The following is a 13,080-nucleotide window of genomic DNA, read 5'->3' as shown; positions in this document are numbered from 1 at the left end:
TCTGGTAACTACAATAAGAAACAGAATGCAGTAGAGCCCAAATGTTCTGCCTCCCAAATTGTGTTGTCACTCTAGCCAGAGTACTAAGAGTCTTACTTTACAGTTTGATCAAAATGGGGGCTCAGGGCAAATTCTTCTTATCTCTCCCTGCTTTTGGATGCTCTCATATACGTGTGCGCTCGCATACAAGTTACCGCCCAGCCCACCTACAGTCTTCTATGGTTATAGACAGTTAAAGGTATTAAAAGGTACATATTCCTACTTATAAATTTGCTGAAAAATAAGTTTTTGCTTTTTTTTAAAGATTTTATTTATTTATTGGACAGAGAGAGATCACAAGTAGACAGAGAGGCAGGCAGAGAGAGAGAAGGAAGCAGGCTCCCTGCTGAGCAGAAAGTCCGACATGGGACTCGATCCCAGGACCCTGAGATCACGACCTGAGCCGAAGGCAGCGGCTTAACCCACTGAGCCACCCAGGCGCCCAGTTTTTGCTTTTCAGTACTGGCAAGTCTGAATCTTTTAAATGTAAATCGCTTACCACTTCTGTCTCACATACATATTAAAATGAACTGTTTTTAGGGAGATTTGGGAAGTAATTAATTCCATAATAAAAAAGTAAAACTCAGGTTACTAGAAGTCAAAGAATTTTAATATATATAAAATACAAAGCTTATCTTATATCCTGTCTGTATCTACAATTCAGCTGTCACATTAACTTTAATAGTTATTCACCCTGCAATAATGCTGCATATCAAAATTATCAATATATACCTTACTTCCCTTCATCTCTACTCATCGAAAAACCACTTGCTAAATTCCTCAGCTTCCTGAGCAGATATCTAGCAGTTGGTATGGAGAGGTTTAGAAGCCAATTTCTCTCTTTTTTTTTTTTATCACCTCTTTTCTTGACACTCAATGGACCAACTTTGACAAGCTTCCAATTTTTTATTATTCAGTTACATAAATCCAATTTAGGCAAACTTTTATTTGTTGAATGAACGCATGTATACACATTTTTTTTTTTAGTCTGCTTTTACTTTTAAATTTAATTAAAATAATTCTTACTAAGCACCCAAGAAGGACACTGTGGGGGAAACAAAGATGACTTTTAAAAAATTCCTTGCAGGGTGCCTGGGTGGCTCAGTCGTTAACCATCTGCTTTTAGAGCAGGTCATGATCCCAGGGTCCTGGGATGGAGTCCTGCATCAGGTTTCCTGCTGGTAGGAAGCCTGCTTCTCCCTCTGCCACTCCTCCTGCTTATGTTCCCTCTCTCACTGTGTTTCTTTTCTGTCAAATAAATAAAATCTTTTAAAAAAATTCCTTGCATTTTAAAATTTGTAGAGTTAGCCTCGCTGCTTATGGCAGAAATGACTAGTTGTCTATTATGGTCTTTCCCCCCGTCTCTAATAACAGAATCTACTTTTGTGGAGGGTACCTAAATATTTTCCCTGCATTCCTTTAGGGGAAGTAATGTGTGCAGCTTGCAGGTCTTACCCTATATGAGATCAATCTGCAACCCTGTGGCTCTTTCCTTCTTTCCCTGAGGCCGGCAAATAAAGGCATTGGAGCTTTGCCACTGGACTCTGAGATAGAAACCATCTGCTAAAGTTGGCAGAGCTCTCCTGGCAGTTTAACTACCTGTTAACAACTTGAGAGAAATAAAACTTTGATCCTAATTAAGACATTTTACTTGGAATCTTTGGGCTAAAGGTGCTTAGCAACTTTTACCCTAAATAAGCTAGTTCCCCTAAAACAGAGGAGTTGTTTTGTCATTTCAAGTTTTAAATATGTGATTCCACATTGAATTGTAAAACAAAAACTGTAAGTTGGGGATCACCTACAGTATTTTATTATAATTTTTTAGGATAAAAATAATGTCAGGTAGGAATAAAGAATGCTGTAAATTGGTATGAGGAATCTTTATGGAGTGACAATAATGGCTTATAGTGTTGATTGCATCACTCTGTGAGTTTACTAAAAATCGTTAAATCATACACTTAAAATGAGTGATATTTTGCTATATAAAGTATAATTCAATAAAGCTGTTCTAAAAAGTATAAAAAATTATTTACCTTAGACCATTGATACATCTTCTTATCGAGTAGCTGAGGTGAGGATTTTTCATCTTGATTAATCTGAAACACAACATAAGTAAACGGTATGGAAAATTTAATCTTCACAAAGAATAGACATAATTGTGCTCATAAGTCTTTTATCCAAAATGGATAAAAAAATCAAGATTTTTCAATGCTTTTCTTTTAACAAGTACATACATGTTTTCCCTTGAGATGTCATATAGGGTTACCATGACTAATTCAACTTTTCTTAGCTTTAGGTTTGGGGGAAAAAGCATGGAAAAGAAAAAGCATTTGGGATTTAAGGAGCTATGTTAAGGCTGAATTTTCACTCTTAACTGACAAAGAAAAGTTTATTATGATATATATTGCAGTAAATAGTAAATATGAAAACAGGAAAGAAAAAGAAGCATTACCTTAGCATTTTTTAGCTTCTCTCTTACTTTGCCTCTCAATGTTTCTATTATGTTTTGATTTTCTTCTTCATCTAAATCTATCAAGAAGTCAACATAATAAAGAGTTCATGACACTTTCTTATAATAAAACAGCAACAGTAGAAAAAAGTGCTTATTAAATAGCTAAACTGCATGTATTTCTAAAGATCGTGACAATTACAAAGACCGGATCATTGTCCTATGTGAGCTTAGAACCTAAGACCAAAGGCTGTTAGCCCTTCCCTCTTTTCCATTCTGGACTAAATAGTCAGAACTGAAACTTGCTTCTTTTTGTGACTTTCTCCCCTACCTTCTTTATTCTTAGCTATTGGAGAGTCCTTCTTTGTAGTCATTCAAAAAAGAAAAAAAAGAAAGAAAAAAGCAAGCTCCAATAAGCATGAGAACAGTCACATTCTATGTAAACTGTTCTGTATACAAATAACAAAGCCGGGTTACTTCAATATGATTAAACTGAAGAGAAAGGGATCTGAAAGGAAGAGAGAGAAGTGCCTACGTACCCATTTTAACTACTTATGTCAGTTCTGAAAAGTCAGTACAATACTGCTAACCCCTACTTTTGTCAGCTCTTAAAGGATATGAAACATGAGTATAAAGAAGGTTCCAGGTAGTGTGTGCACTCTAAAACACGTGTTATTTTCTGCTCATTCACCAGACAATCCACCAGATGGATTGAGAAAGATAAGGGTTGTGCAGTCCTATGTACAGTAGAAAACGGAGAGCCTATTGGTTATTCTGCCTTGCATTTTTCTTTTTCTTCTCCTTTGAATACTCAGAAGGTTGCATAGAGGCTAATGGAAATAAAGGATAAATATAAAGCTAAATCACTATAGGTAATGAGAATCCTCTTTCTTAACTGCAGTATTCCTTGGTAAGTTTAAAAATTACTAGTTGGTTTGTATATACTCTATTCCCAGAATTTAGAATAGGCAGATGTCACAAAATAGGGTCTCAATACATATTTGGTGGATGAATGAACCAGGCTTCGACCATATTTATATATGTTTTTCCAGATATGTGAGATCTGGAGCTTCCTGAAGCAGGTTTTGTATCTATGCATGTTTGTGGACCAACACAGTCTCAAGAACTAGTGACTTCTCCATGTTTGCAGAAAGGAAGAGAAAACAAAATTTGGTTTTATTACATGTATTGACTTTACTATGTATTTCCTTATGTCCATCTTGTATTATCTAAGAAGTTTAGTTTCTGTTTGAACTCATTTCTTAAGAAACTTGTGTTCCCAGTTGAAACTCTGTGATAGGATTAGTCATTTACATCTTTAAAAAATAGAAATCAGCAGTATCAGAGTTGTGGTATACTTATTGAGAACCTTTTTGGAGATGCTTGTCTACATTTTCTTCTGCACTATTATCTTCTGACATCTGTAAAAAAGTTGGAGGGGGGGGCAGTTACATCTTTTTGTCTTGGCATCGAACATCTTTTCGTATGTTCATCAGCCCTTTGAAAGTCATCACCTCTTAAAATGCCAATTCATGTCCTCTGCCTATTTTCTTAAATTTCACCTTTTATTCATCAATTGGTATGAACTCTTTAAATACAGTGGATTTTAAAAAAAGATTATTTATTTATTTATTTGACAGAGATCACAACTAGGCAGAGAAGCAGGCATCGAGAGAGAGAGGAGGAAGCAGGCTCCCTGCCCAGCAGAGAGCCCAATGTGGAGCTCAATCCCAGGACCCTGGGATCATGACCTGAGCGGAAGGCAGAGGCTTTAACCCACTGAGCCACCCAGGTGCCCCGAGGATAGTTTTTTATAAGTAGAAAACCCAAGACGCTCCATCAAAAAGTTCAGACACAATTAGAAAATTATATACATATGTATATATATATACATATATATGTCAAGTTAATAGCTTCCCTATATATTAATATAATAAAGATCACTTCCATAATAGCAATAAAACAAAAAAATTTTCAAAATACCTGGGAATAACTTCAATTAAAATATGTGGGAACCCTCTGAGAACAATAAAACTTTAGTGAGGAAAAAATATCTGATTAAACATGGAGATATATACCAGAGGCAGGAAGATTAGTTAGGAGGCCATTATAATAGTCCCAACGAGAGATGCTAGAGATCTGAGTCAAAAATGGAAGTGGGAATGGAGTGTGGAGAAATCTTCACTTAAAAGGTAAAAGTCACAAGATTTCAGCAGTCACAAGATTCACAGCAATTAGATGGAGAAGACAAAGTGAGGGAAGAACCAATCCAGGTGTTTGGTTTGAGTCACTGAAAAGTGGCGTCATTTTAAATATTGTCAAAGTAGGAATGTAGTTGGGGTAGGGATCAATAAATTCAGTTTTTGGATATTCTTAATGGGTGTTTATGGGACATTCAGGTGAGAAATCCAGAACATGATTAAAAATACTATGCTACAAGAGAACAGAAGAACAGAAGAGAATCAGGTCTAAATTCTTTGTTTAATCAGTAAAGAGACATTAGGAAATTGATTTAAGACTTAAAAATATCTTTAAGATTCTTTCTACTAATATACCAAAATTAGGCACAATAGGAATATATCGCCAGGAAAAGAGAATTTTTTTTTTTTTTAAGGAAAAAAAATTTTTAATTCACTTTGCATTCTGCAAGAATGTCTAAAACGACCTTCAAATCAATTCCGGGCTTACTAATACATACATCTGTAATTTTTATCTGCTAAACCCAGGGAAACATTACTGACAGAACCTCCTATACATATCTCTATTACAATAAATTTAAAACATTATACAAGAAATTTTCAACAAAGGTATTGTTTTGCATATCTGGAGATGTTTCTTTCTTTCTTTTTTTTTTTTTTTAGAGATTTTATTTATTTATTTGACAGAGAGAAATCACAAGTAGATGGAGAGGCAGGCAGAGAGAGAGAGAGAGAGAGAAGCAGGCTCCCTGCTGAGCAGAGAGCCTGATGCGGGACTCGATCCCAGGACCCTGAGATCATGACCTGAGCTGAAGACAACGGCCCAACCCACTGAGCCACCCAGGCGCCCCTCTGGAGATGTTTCTAACCTGGTTCATTTATCATTCCATAAATGATATAAAACAAATAAGTGATTATAGATTAAATAATAAAACTCATAAATAAAATTGAAGATCCGGGAAAAAATTGCATTTGTTTTTTTGAAAATTTTGCATAAGTAAGGAAAAATTGTGACTCAGACTTTTACCTTCTTACAGCAATTCAGCTCTCTTTATTGAAAAACTGGCTCCAACAGTTAAACCCAATCTTCTCTTTAAGGTTATTGCTAATTTGCAATTCTTGCAATTAAAGCTCTTTCTAAAGAGTAAAGAAATTGAGGATTAGCTATTTTTGTGTCAGATGACCTGGAGGTCTATAGTCAAAACCTGAGAATTAAAGTCTAGTTGTTCATTTAGCCTTTTCTGATCCAAATGTTTGCCTCTTGCTTAGCATTTAGAAATCTCTGAGTTCTGCAAATTTATCCAATTGTGCCTTTATCACTACGGTGATTCCTAAAATGAAATTTTATGTTGTGTATAAATTTAACACTAAATCACCTTGATTACTTCTGTCACATGCCATTTGGTTTCAGGAGTGTTAGCAGAATAAAATTACAGAAAAATCTCTAGCATATGGAATGGTCACAACATGCATATTCTGATATTTAGTAATATTTCTTAATTATGAAGTAACTAGGAATTTATTTCTCTTTTTAGTTTTCTCCCAGCTCTTGGAAATCTTTCCAAATGTATTAATCCACCTTCCTTCCTTAGCAGAACTGAATTCAGTCCCAAATCCAACTTCAATTTATTTTAGTTCATCTATTGTCACTTAGTAAGATCAGTCCTTTCTGAACTCCCTTACAGCAGTGTTTCTCCAGGCATTCTTTTCCATACTTCTTTGATTTGCATTGTGACGCTATACACAAAAGTTAGTCTTCTTCCAAGTTATAGTAAAATTAAGGCAATGGAGAGCATTTTGCCAAAATCAAAATTTATTAAACATATGGCAAATATACTGGTACTAAGGTATAGAAAAGGTGGAATTTAACAAAAAGATATTCTACAATTAGGTAAATATAACAGCATTATTTCACAATGTTTTACAGAAAGCATCATGACTTCCAGGTGTTTCATTACCCAACGAATTAAAAAATGAATAACTTTTAGTTAACTATCATCTTATTTTCTAAAATAAACAAACTAGGAACACGCAGACTGACAAATGATTTTCTGTGAACTTCTATACGTCTTTAAAAGGCATCAAAACTAAATCATGCACTGCACACAGGACTAAGCCCCCAGATCACCATAACCTGCTCTTATAGGTCAAGAAAAATTTGGGTTTACTTCCCTTGAGACTTCAGGTACATAGAGATTGATTAATGCCAAAACAAGTCACAAAAACTGTGACAAACTTTAAAAGTTTATATCTAACACACACACACACACACACACACACACACCATGTAATGTAATTTTGCCATTCTCAAGTTAATCACAGGATTTATAAAAATGTATTAATTCATGGAGCAACACGGGCCATGATGTCCAGAAACAGCACAGGTAAGTCCTGTGATGTTGCGTTTTACTTAAACCTGACATTATCTCAGTGCCTTTACTTATGAGTCTCAGCTGGAGAGAAAGTCAAAATGAGGCCGTTCCTGAAAGTCAGGCCAAAGGATCGCCGTGTTTACTCTCCCACCTAAGCCCTGCTCACCCCTCTCCAACATAAACCTTTGATTATAGTCTGATCAACCTTCTTTATATTCCCTGCCACATTCATCCTTGGATTTTTACAACTTCCTTCTAAACTGGAGCATTCCACGTCTCAAATGCTGATCCAAACCCCACAACTTCTGGGAAGTTTTTTCTGACTCTGGCTCTTCTGTGACCTCCAAAAGCATTATGATTGTAATTTTTGTTCATTACATCCTACTCTGCAAGTTCATCTTTTTCCCTACCCTAAAGCGAGGACGAGAGCTGGGATCCAGACTCATCTGTCCTCCACCAATCCTAGCAAGATGTCCAGCACAAAGTAAGCACTCAATAAATAACATGGTCTTGGATTTGATGCAAATCAAGCACTACTCTGCTGCAAAATGGAGTGGTTCTCAGCCCTCTTAATTCCCCAAGGGAATCACTGACGGGTAGGATAGGACTACAAGTCCCAGCGGCCTCTGCGGGTCTGGGTCTGGGTCCAGGGGGCCGCCGCCAGTTTAGTCCACAGAGCAGGGCTCCAACTAGACAAGATATCGGGGTGTGTAACAGGGAAAGTCAGGGGGCTTTAACAGGAACTATGACATTCACCTGGATGGATAATGCACTCTTCCTATTTATGAGCAGCTGAGGCAGGACGCACCATTAACCGCGGACTCTCAAAGGTCACCAACCGCCCGCAAGGTTCCTCACCACAGCGCCCACAGCCCGCCGCCGGCTGAGCGCTCCCTGCTCGGGGACTGACGTCAAGGCCGTCCAGGAGCATGCGCGGTGCGGCCCCCTCAGCTGGCTTGGTCCCTGGCGAGCGCAGAGCGTGCGCCTTCGGGAATCTTCGGTGCGCTACGTCTGCTCACCCGGTACCTGCGCTTCTGACTGGAATTGAGGCGTCGGAGCCTGTCACTCCCGCTCTGGCCTGGGTCTCTAGCGCCTGCGGGAGCGCCAGCTGTGGTCACCTGCGGCCCGGGTGTGTGCTCTAGGGGCCGCAGCTCCCCGGGGGTTTGTTCTGGAAGAGAGCTGAGAGAGCAGTGTCCTGGCGCGTGGAAGCCCCGCACCTCTCGCGTCATGGTGAAGAAGAACAGTATCCCCAACGGGTGAGTACCCGGCCGCGAGCTCCCCGGCCGGCGCGGGCCCGCGGCGACAACCGGAGTGCCTGGAGTCCCGGGGGACACGCTCTCGAGCCCGCTGTCCGTCGTCCCGGTGCGCCCTGTGGTCTCGGGCCGGCGTGCAGGGCGCGCGGCGGGGACAGTGGCGCTCGGGCGACCGCGCGACCCGCCGCCTGGACCGCTCCGGGAAAAGAGGGTTTCTTTGATTTTAGGTGCTTTGAGGATGGCATCCCCAGGGGTGCCCTAAAGATGCCAGGAGTTCTTCTTCTTTCCAGCGGTTAGTGTGATTGTAACCAATTCAGTACTTTAAAAAAGCCTCAAATTAGGGGCGTTTGGGTGGCTCAGTCGGTTAAGCGTCTGCCTTCAGCTCGGGTCGTGATTCCAGCGTCAGCGGGGAGCCTACTTCTCCCCCTGCCTCCCCTGCCGCTCCCCCTGTTTGTGCTCGCTCACCGTCTCTCTGACAAATAAATGAATAAAATCGTTTTAAAGCCTTAAATTAGGGCACGCAGGACACGCTCACTCGGGTCCTGTCGTCTTTGCTTCATAAACGAAACAGCTTACGTATATTTTCTTTTCCCAGTGACTCACCCGGAGTTAAAATAACGAGTTCAGTGAAAATGTTCTGTGTTTTGAAACTTGGCCCGGGAAGCCGGTGGGGCTGAAGTTAGGAGACTCGCTAGTAAGGAAAGCAGCGTGCGCTGTGATGGAAAGGCTTTCATTCATTCAGACCTCCGGCACGATTTGTGGCAGCTCTCAGCGCCAGGCGTTGTGCTTGGCGAAGGAACTTAGAAAGTGGTTAAAACTTCTAACAGCCTCGGGGCGCCTAGGTGGCTCAGTGGGTTAAAGCCTCTGTCTTGGTCTCAGGTCATGATCCCAGGATCCTGAAATCGAGCCCCACATCAGGCTCTCTGCTCTGCAGAGACTGCTTCCTCCTCCTCCTCCTCCTCCTCTCTCTCTCTCTCTCTCTCTCTGCCTTCTTGTGATCTCTGTCTGTCAAATAAATAAATAAATAAATAAAATCTTAAAAACAACAACAACAACAAATAAACTTATAACAGCCTTGTATATTTGGGAAAGGGGAGATGTGGAAGTGAAGAAAACTGCAGCGAAATAATGTTCCAGGATATGTTGGCACGTTTTGGCATATGTAGAAATAGAACTTGGAAGTTCTGCTCACTTTCTCATTGGAGATAATTGCATACCGCTAAATGTGTCCGAGCCTCGAAAATGGTCATCCTGAGTAAAATGCTTGCTGGGTCTCCCATCTTGAATTTCTACTGCTCTTCTGCTATGGGAATTTAAGAACAATGATGGTGAAAGAAGGAAAAGTCAAGTAATACTTCATTCAATAGAAAGATTATAGGCTAAGTAGAATATGAGTGCATGTGCAAATAGTATGTAATCAGTGCTGTTCTTAAATTCACTAATTTCTGTAATATACAGGGATACTGTTTTTGTTTCTTAAGATTTATTATTTTAGGGAGGGGTTGAGGGCAGAAGGAGAGGGAGGAGAACATCTCAAGCTAACCCTTCCTACTCTGAGCTCTGAAGCCTGATGGAGGAGGGGTCCATCTCAGGACCCTGAGATCATGACCTTTGTGAAATCAAGAGTGGGAAGCTTAATAGACTTAACTACCTAGGCGCCCCAACAGGGGTACTGTTTTTAAAAATACATATAGCATGGATTTACTGATATACTATTATAACTACACTTCCATATGTGTTGTGAAGTATGTTGGCCCAAATAATGAACAGGCTAAAGTGAGGTGGTGTAGGATTTGAGATCGAATACTCCACAGTTTGTAGTTTAGAGCAGTAAAACAAAAAAACCCTAAATTTTTTTTTAAAGATTTTATTTATTTATTTGGCAGAGAGAGAGAGAGAGAGAGATCACAAGTAGGCAGAGAGGCAGGCAGAGAGAGAGGGGGAAGCAGGCTCCCTGCCAAGCAGAGAGCCCGATGTGGGGCTCCATCCCAGGACGCTGAGATCATGACCCGAGCCAAAGGCAGAGGCTTAATCACTGAGCCACCCAGGTGCCCCTAAATATTTTCAGGTTTAAAGGAAAATAGTATCACCCCAGCAGATATTTGGATACTACTCAGACTGATCTCCAAATCTCACTTGCCAAAGTATTTTGCTGCAGTTTTTGTTTGTTTATTTTTTTTTAAGTTACTGTCATTTAAAGGTCTGAAGCTTTCACACGAAAATCTAGATTTCTTAAAAAATCAGATTGAAGAAACCAGATCTGTACATGGCAATAGTAAGTGATTTGCAGCTGCCTTCTCTACGAAAAGTAAGCCTCTCCAGTTTCCCATCCCCTTTTAGCCTCCGCAGCACTGAGACTTACTGTTGATTGACTTGATCAATTTATCGTTTCTTTATTTGGGACATATTTTACTGAGGTATGTCAACCCGCCTGGCATTTGAATTTGTAAGTCCAGCTGTAGACAGTAAATGGGAGGAAGGAACTTAGTTTATTATATTACTTGTTTCCTGAATAAAATGTCATTTTGAGTGCTGCAAGGCAGTGCTGTGAACTGTTTTGTCAAAAAGCATGGTTACCTTCCATATTGTGAGCCTCAGAAGATGGCAGCACTTCCAAAATCCCTAAAGTCCCTTAAGTTGGTAAGCTGCAGTTTTGGCATCCGAATTGCCTGGGTAATCATAATATTCCTTGTCCTGCCTCCCACCTGTGATTATGAAATGTGACAGGGAAATAGGAAAGTACATTGTGAACAGAAGAGCCTCTAAACAAACTAGTTGCAGTAGCTCTAAAACAGCAGTTTTCTTATCTGGAGGTGTAGATTTACTTTTATCTTCCAATGATCTCTCTCCCAAAGTTGTTTTGGTTTTTTGTTGCTGTTTTGTTTGTTTTTTGTTTTTTAAGAAAGAGAAGAGATAAGGCTATAGACGAGAGATACTGTAATTGGGATTGATTTGTAAAAGAGTTTCAAAGTGGGGCAGCTGGGTGGGTCAGTTGATTAAGCATCCAAATCTTGATTTCATCTCAGGTGGTAATCTCTGGGTAGAGATATCTAGCCCAGAGTAGGGCCCTGCAAGCTCAGCAGGGTGTCTGCTTGAGATTTTCTCCTCCCCCTCCCTACCTCCCTAAGATAAATAAATAAATCTTAAAAACAACAACAAGAGTCCCGCATCGGGCTCTCTGCTCAGCAGGGAGCCTGCTTCCCTCTCTCTCTCTCTCTGCCTGCCTCTCCATCTACTTGTGATTTCTCTCTGTCAAATAAATAAATAAAATCTTTAAAAAAAAAAAACAAAAAAAAAACAACAACAAAAAAGAATTTAAAAATGTGCAATTGCCACTTTAAATTACACAGGATTTTGGGGCGCCTGGGTGGCTCAGTGAGTTAAGCCTCTGCCTTCGGCTCAGGTCATGGTCTCAGGGTCTTGGGATCGAGCCCCGCATCCGGGTCTCTGCTCAGTGGGGACCCTGCTTCCCCCTCTCTCTCTGCCTGCCTCTCTGCCTACTTGTGTTCTCTGTCTGTCAAATAAATAAATAAAATCTTTTAAAAAATAAATAAATTACACAGGATTTTAACATGAGTTTAGTTTGCTCTCTTTGATCTGATTGGAATACTCTTTTATTAAGTTCTCTGCCTTATTATTTTTTTCTTTGAGAAATTTCCCTTTGTTAGAAGGTCTGTTCCTGGGGATTATACTTTGGATTCAGTCTTTTTTTCCATGTAAAATTCTGTTCATTGCTATATGAATCCTAATAGGTATTATATATGTTGCGACAAAGTAATCACACTGAGGATTTTTATTTCTCATTCTGCTGTATTTGTTTTCAAAATAGTTTGGATCCTCAGTCCTATACTACTATGTCTTCCTCCATTTGCCCATTTTTCAGAGCTTTTCTGTTACAAAACCAGAGGGTCTGCCATGAGAAGGACACCAGGTGGGGAGACAAAGTCCCTGAATCCTGAAATTGGGAACAGAGTACTATATTGATTCTTGCCAAACACTGAGTGAATTTAAGCTGGGAACTCACTGTGTAATGTCAATATTCAGAATGGATTTGTATTTTCAAGCAGTATTCTATAAACATACTATCTAGAGATCAAAATACTGCCTTACCTTCCAAACTATCTCTTTCATGCTTCAAGGGATACCCTTTAATCTTTTGAAATTTGAGTTTCTCATGAGATTTTAAGCTGTAATTTTATTTTCTGAATGTCCATATTAATGACAGATGATTGTAAACATCATTAATCTTTTTATTCTGAATTCCATTGATTGCCTGAGTTTCTTGAAGTTCTTTTTTCTTTTAATAATATAGTCACCAAAACTAACACTGTTGTTTAACCTTAGCAAACAAATAAAATTCTAGAGTTTGGGGCAGCTTGATATTGAAAGTTTCATTTAAGATCAGAAATCAGTAAATCCCATTCTACTTCCAGTTTCTTTCTTTCTTTCTTTTTTAAATTTTATTTATTTATTTGACAGAGATGCAGTGAGAGAGGGAACACAAGCAGGCAGATTCTGAGCAGGGAGCCTAATGTTGGGCTCAATCCCAGGATCCTGGAATCATGACCTGAGCTGAAGCCAGATGCTTAACAACTGTCTCACTCAGGCACCCCTACTTCTAGTTTCTATCATACTTGGTAACCACACTGATAATTTTTCATAGACTTATCCTCACAGTTTCTCTCTCCCTTGATCATCAGCCTTCTTCCAGAGACATTAACTCTTTCTCTGGACTCCCCATATGTGATGTAAATAAACTCCTCTTTATC

General features: G+C 39.5%; 2 protein-coding genes across 10 annotated transcripts in view; one reads left to right on the top strand and one right to left on the bottom strand.

The window, feature by feature from the left end:
- Positions 1 to 7,984, bottom strand: part of CC2D2B (coiled-coil and C2 domain containing 2B) — a 103,186-nt gene extending 95,202 nt beyond the window's left edge. For 2 of the 8 annotated variants that reach the window (XM_032313163.1, XM_032313161.1), the window contains exons 1-5: positions 7,815 to 7,984; positions 5,714 to 5,823; positions 3,858 to 3,909; positions 2,492 to 2,568; positions 2,073 to 2,135 (exon numbers count right to left, since the gene is read on the bottom strand). In XM_032313163.1, coding sequence (XP_032169054.1) covers positions 2,073 to 2,135; positions 2,492 to 2,568; positions 3,858 to 3,909 — 192 coding nt within the window. In that variant the 5' untranslated portion in view covers positions 5,714 to 5,823; positions 7,815 to 7,984. The remainder of the gene's footprint in view (positions 1 to 2,072; positions 2,136 to 2,491; positions 2,569 to 3,857; positions 3,910 to 5,713; positions 5,824 to 7,814) is intronic. The other 6 variants (XM_032313158.1, XM_032313164.1, XM_032313165.1 and 3 more) reach the window with 4 other exon arrangements.
- Positions 7,985 to 7,986: 2 nt separating this feature from the next.
- Positions 7,987 to 13,080, top strand: part of LOC116573219 — a 46,553-nt gene continuing 41,459 nt past the window's right edge. For both annotated transcript variants that reach the window (XM_032313169.1, XM_032313168.1), the window contains exon 1: positions 7,987 to 8,314. In XM_032313169.1, the coding sequence (XP_032169060.1) occupies positions 8,286 to 8,314 (29 nt within the window). In that variant the 5' untranslated portion in view covers positions 7,987 to 8,285. The remainder of the gene's footprint in view (positions 8,315 to 13,080) is intronic.

The sequence above is a fragment of the Mustela erminea genome, chromosome 14 (assembly GCF_009829155.1).
Source record: "Mustela erminea isolate mMusErm1 chromosome 14, mMusErm1.Pri, whole genome shotgun sequence".
NCBI classification, from domain to species: domain Eukaryota; kingdom Metazoa; phylum Chordata; class Mammalia; order Carnivora; family Mustelidae; genus Mustela; species Mustela erminea.
The sequence above is the reverse complement of the archived record's forward strand: the minus strand, read 5'-3'. Positions and strand labels throughout refer to the sequence as shown.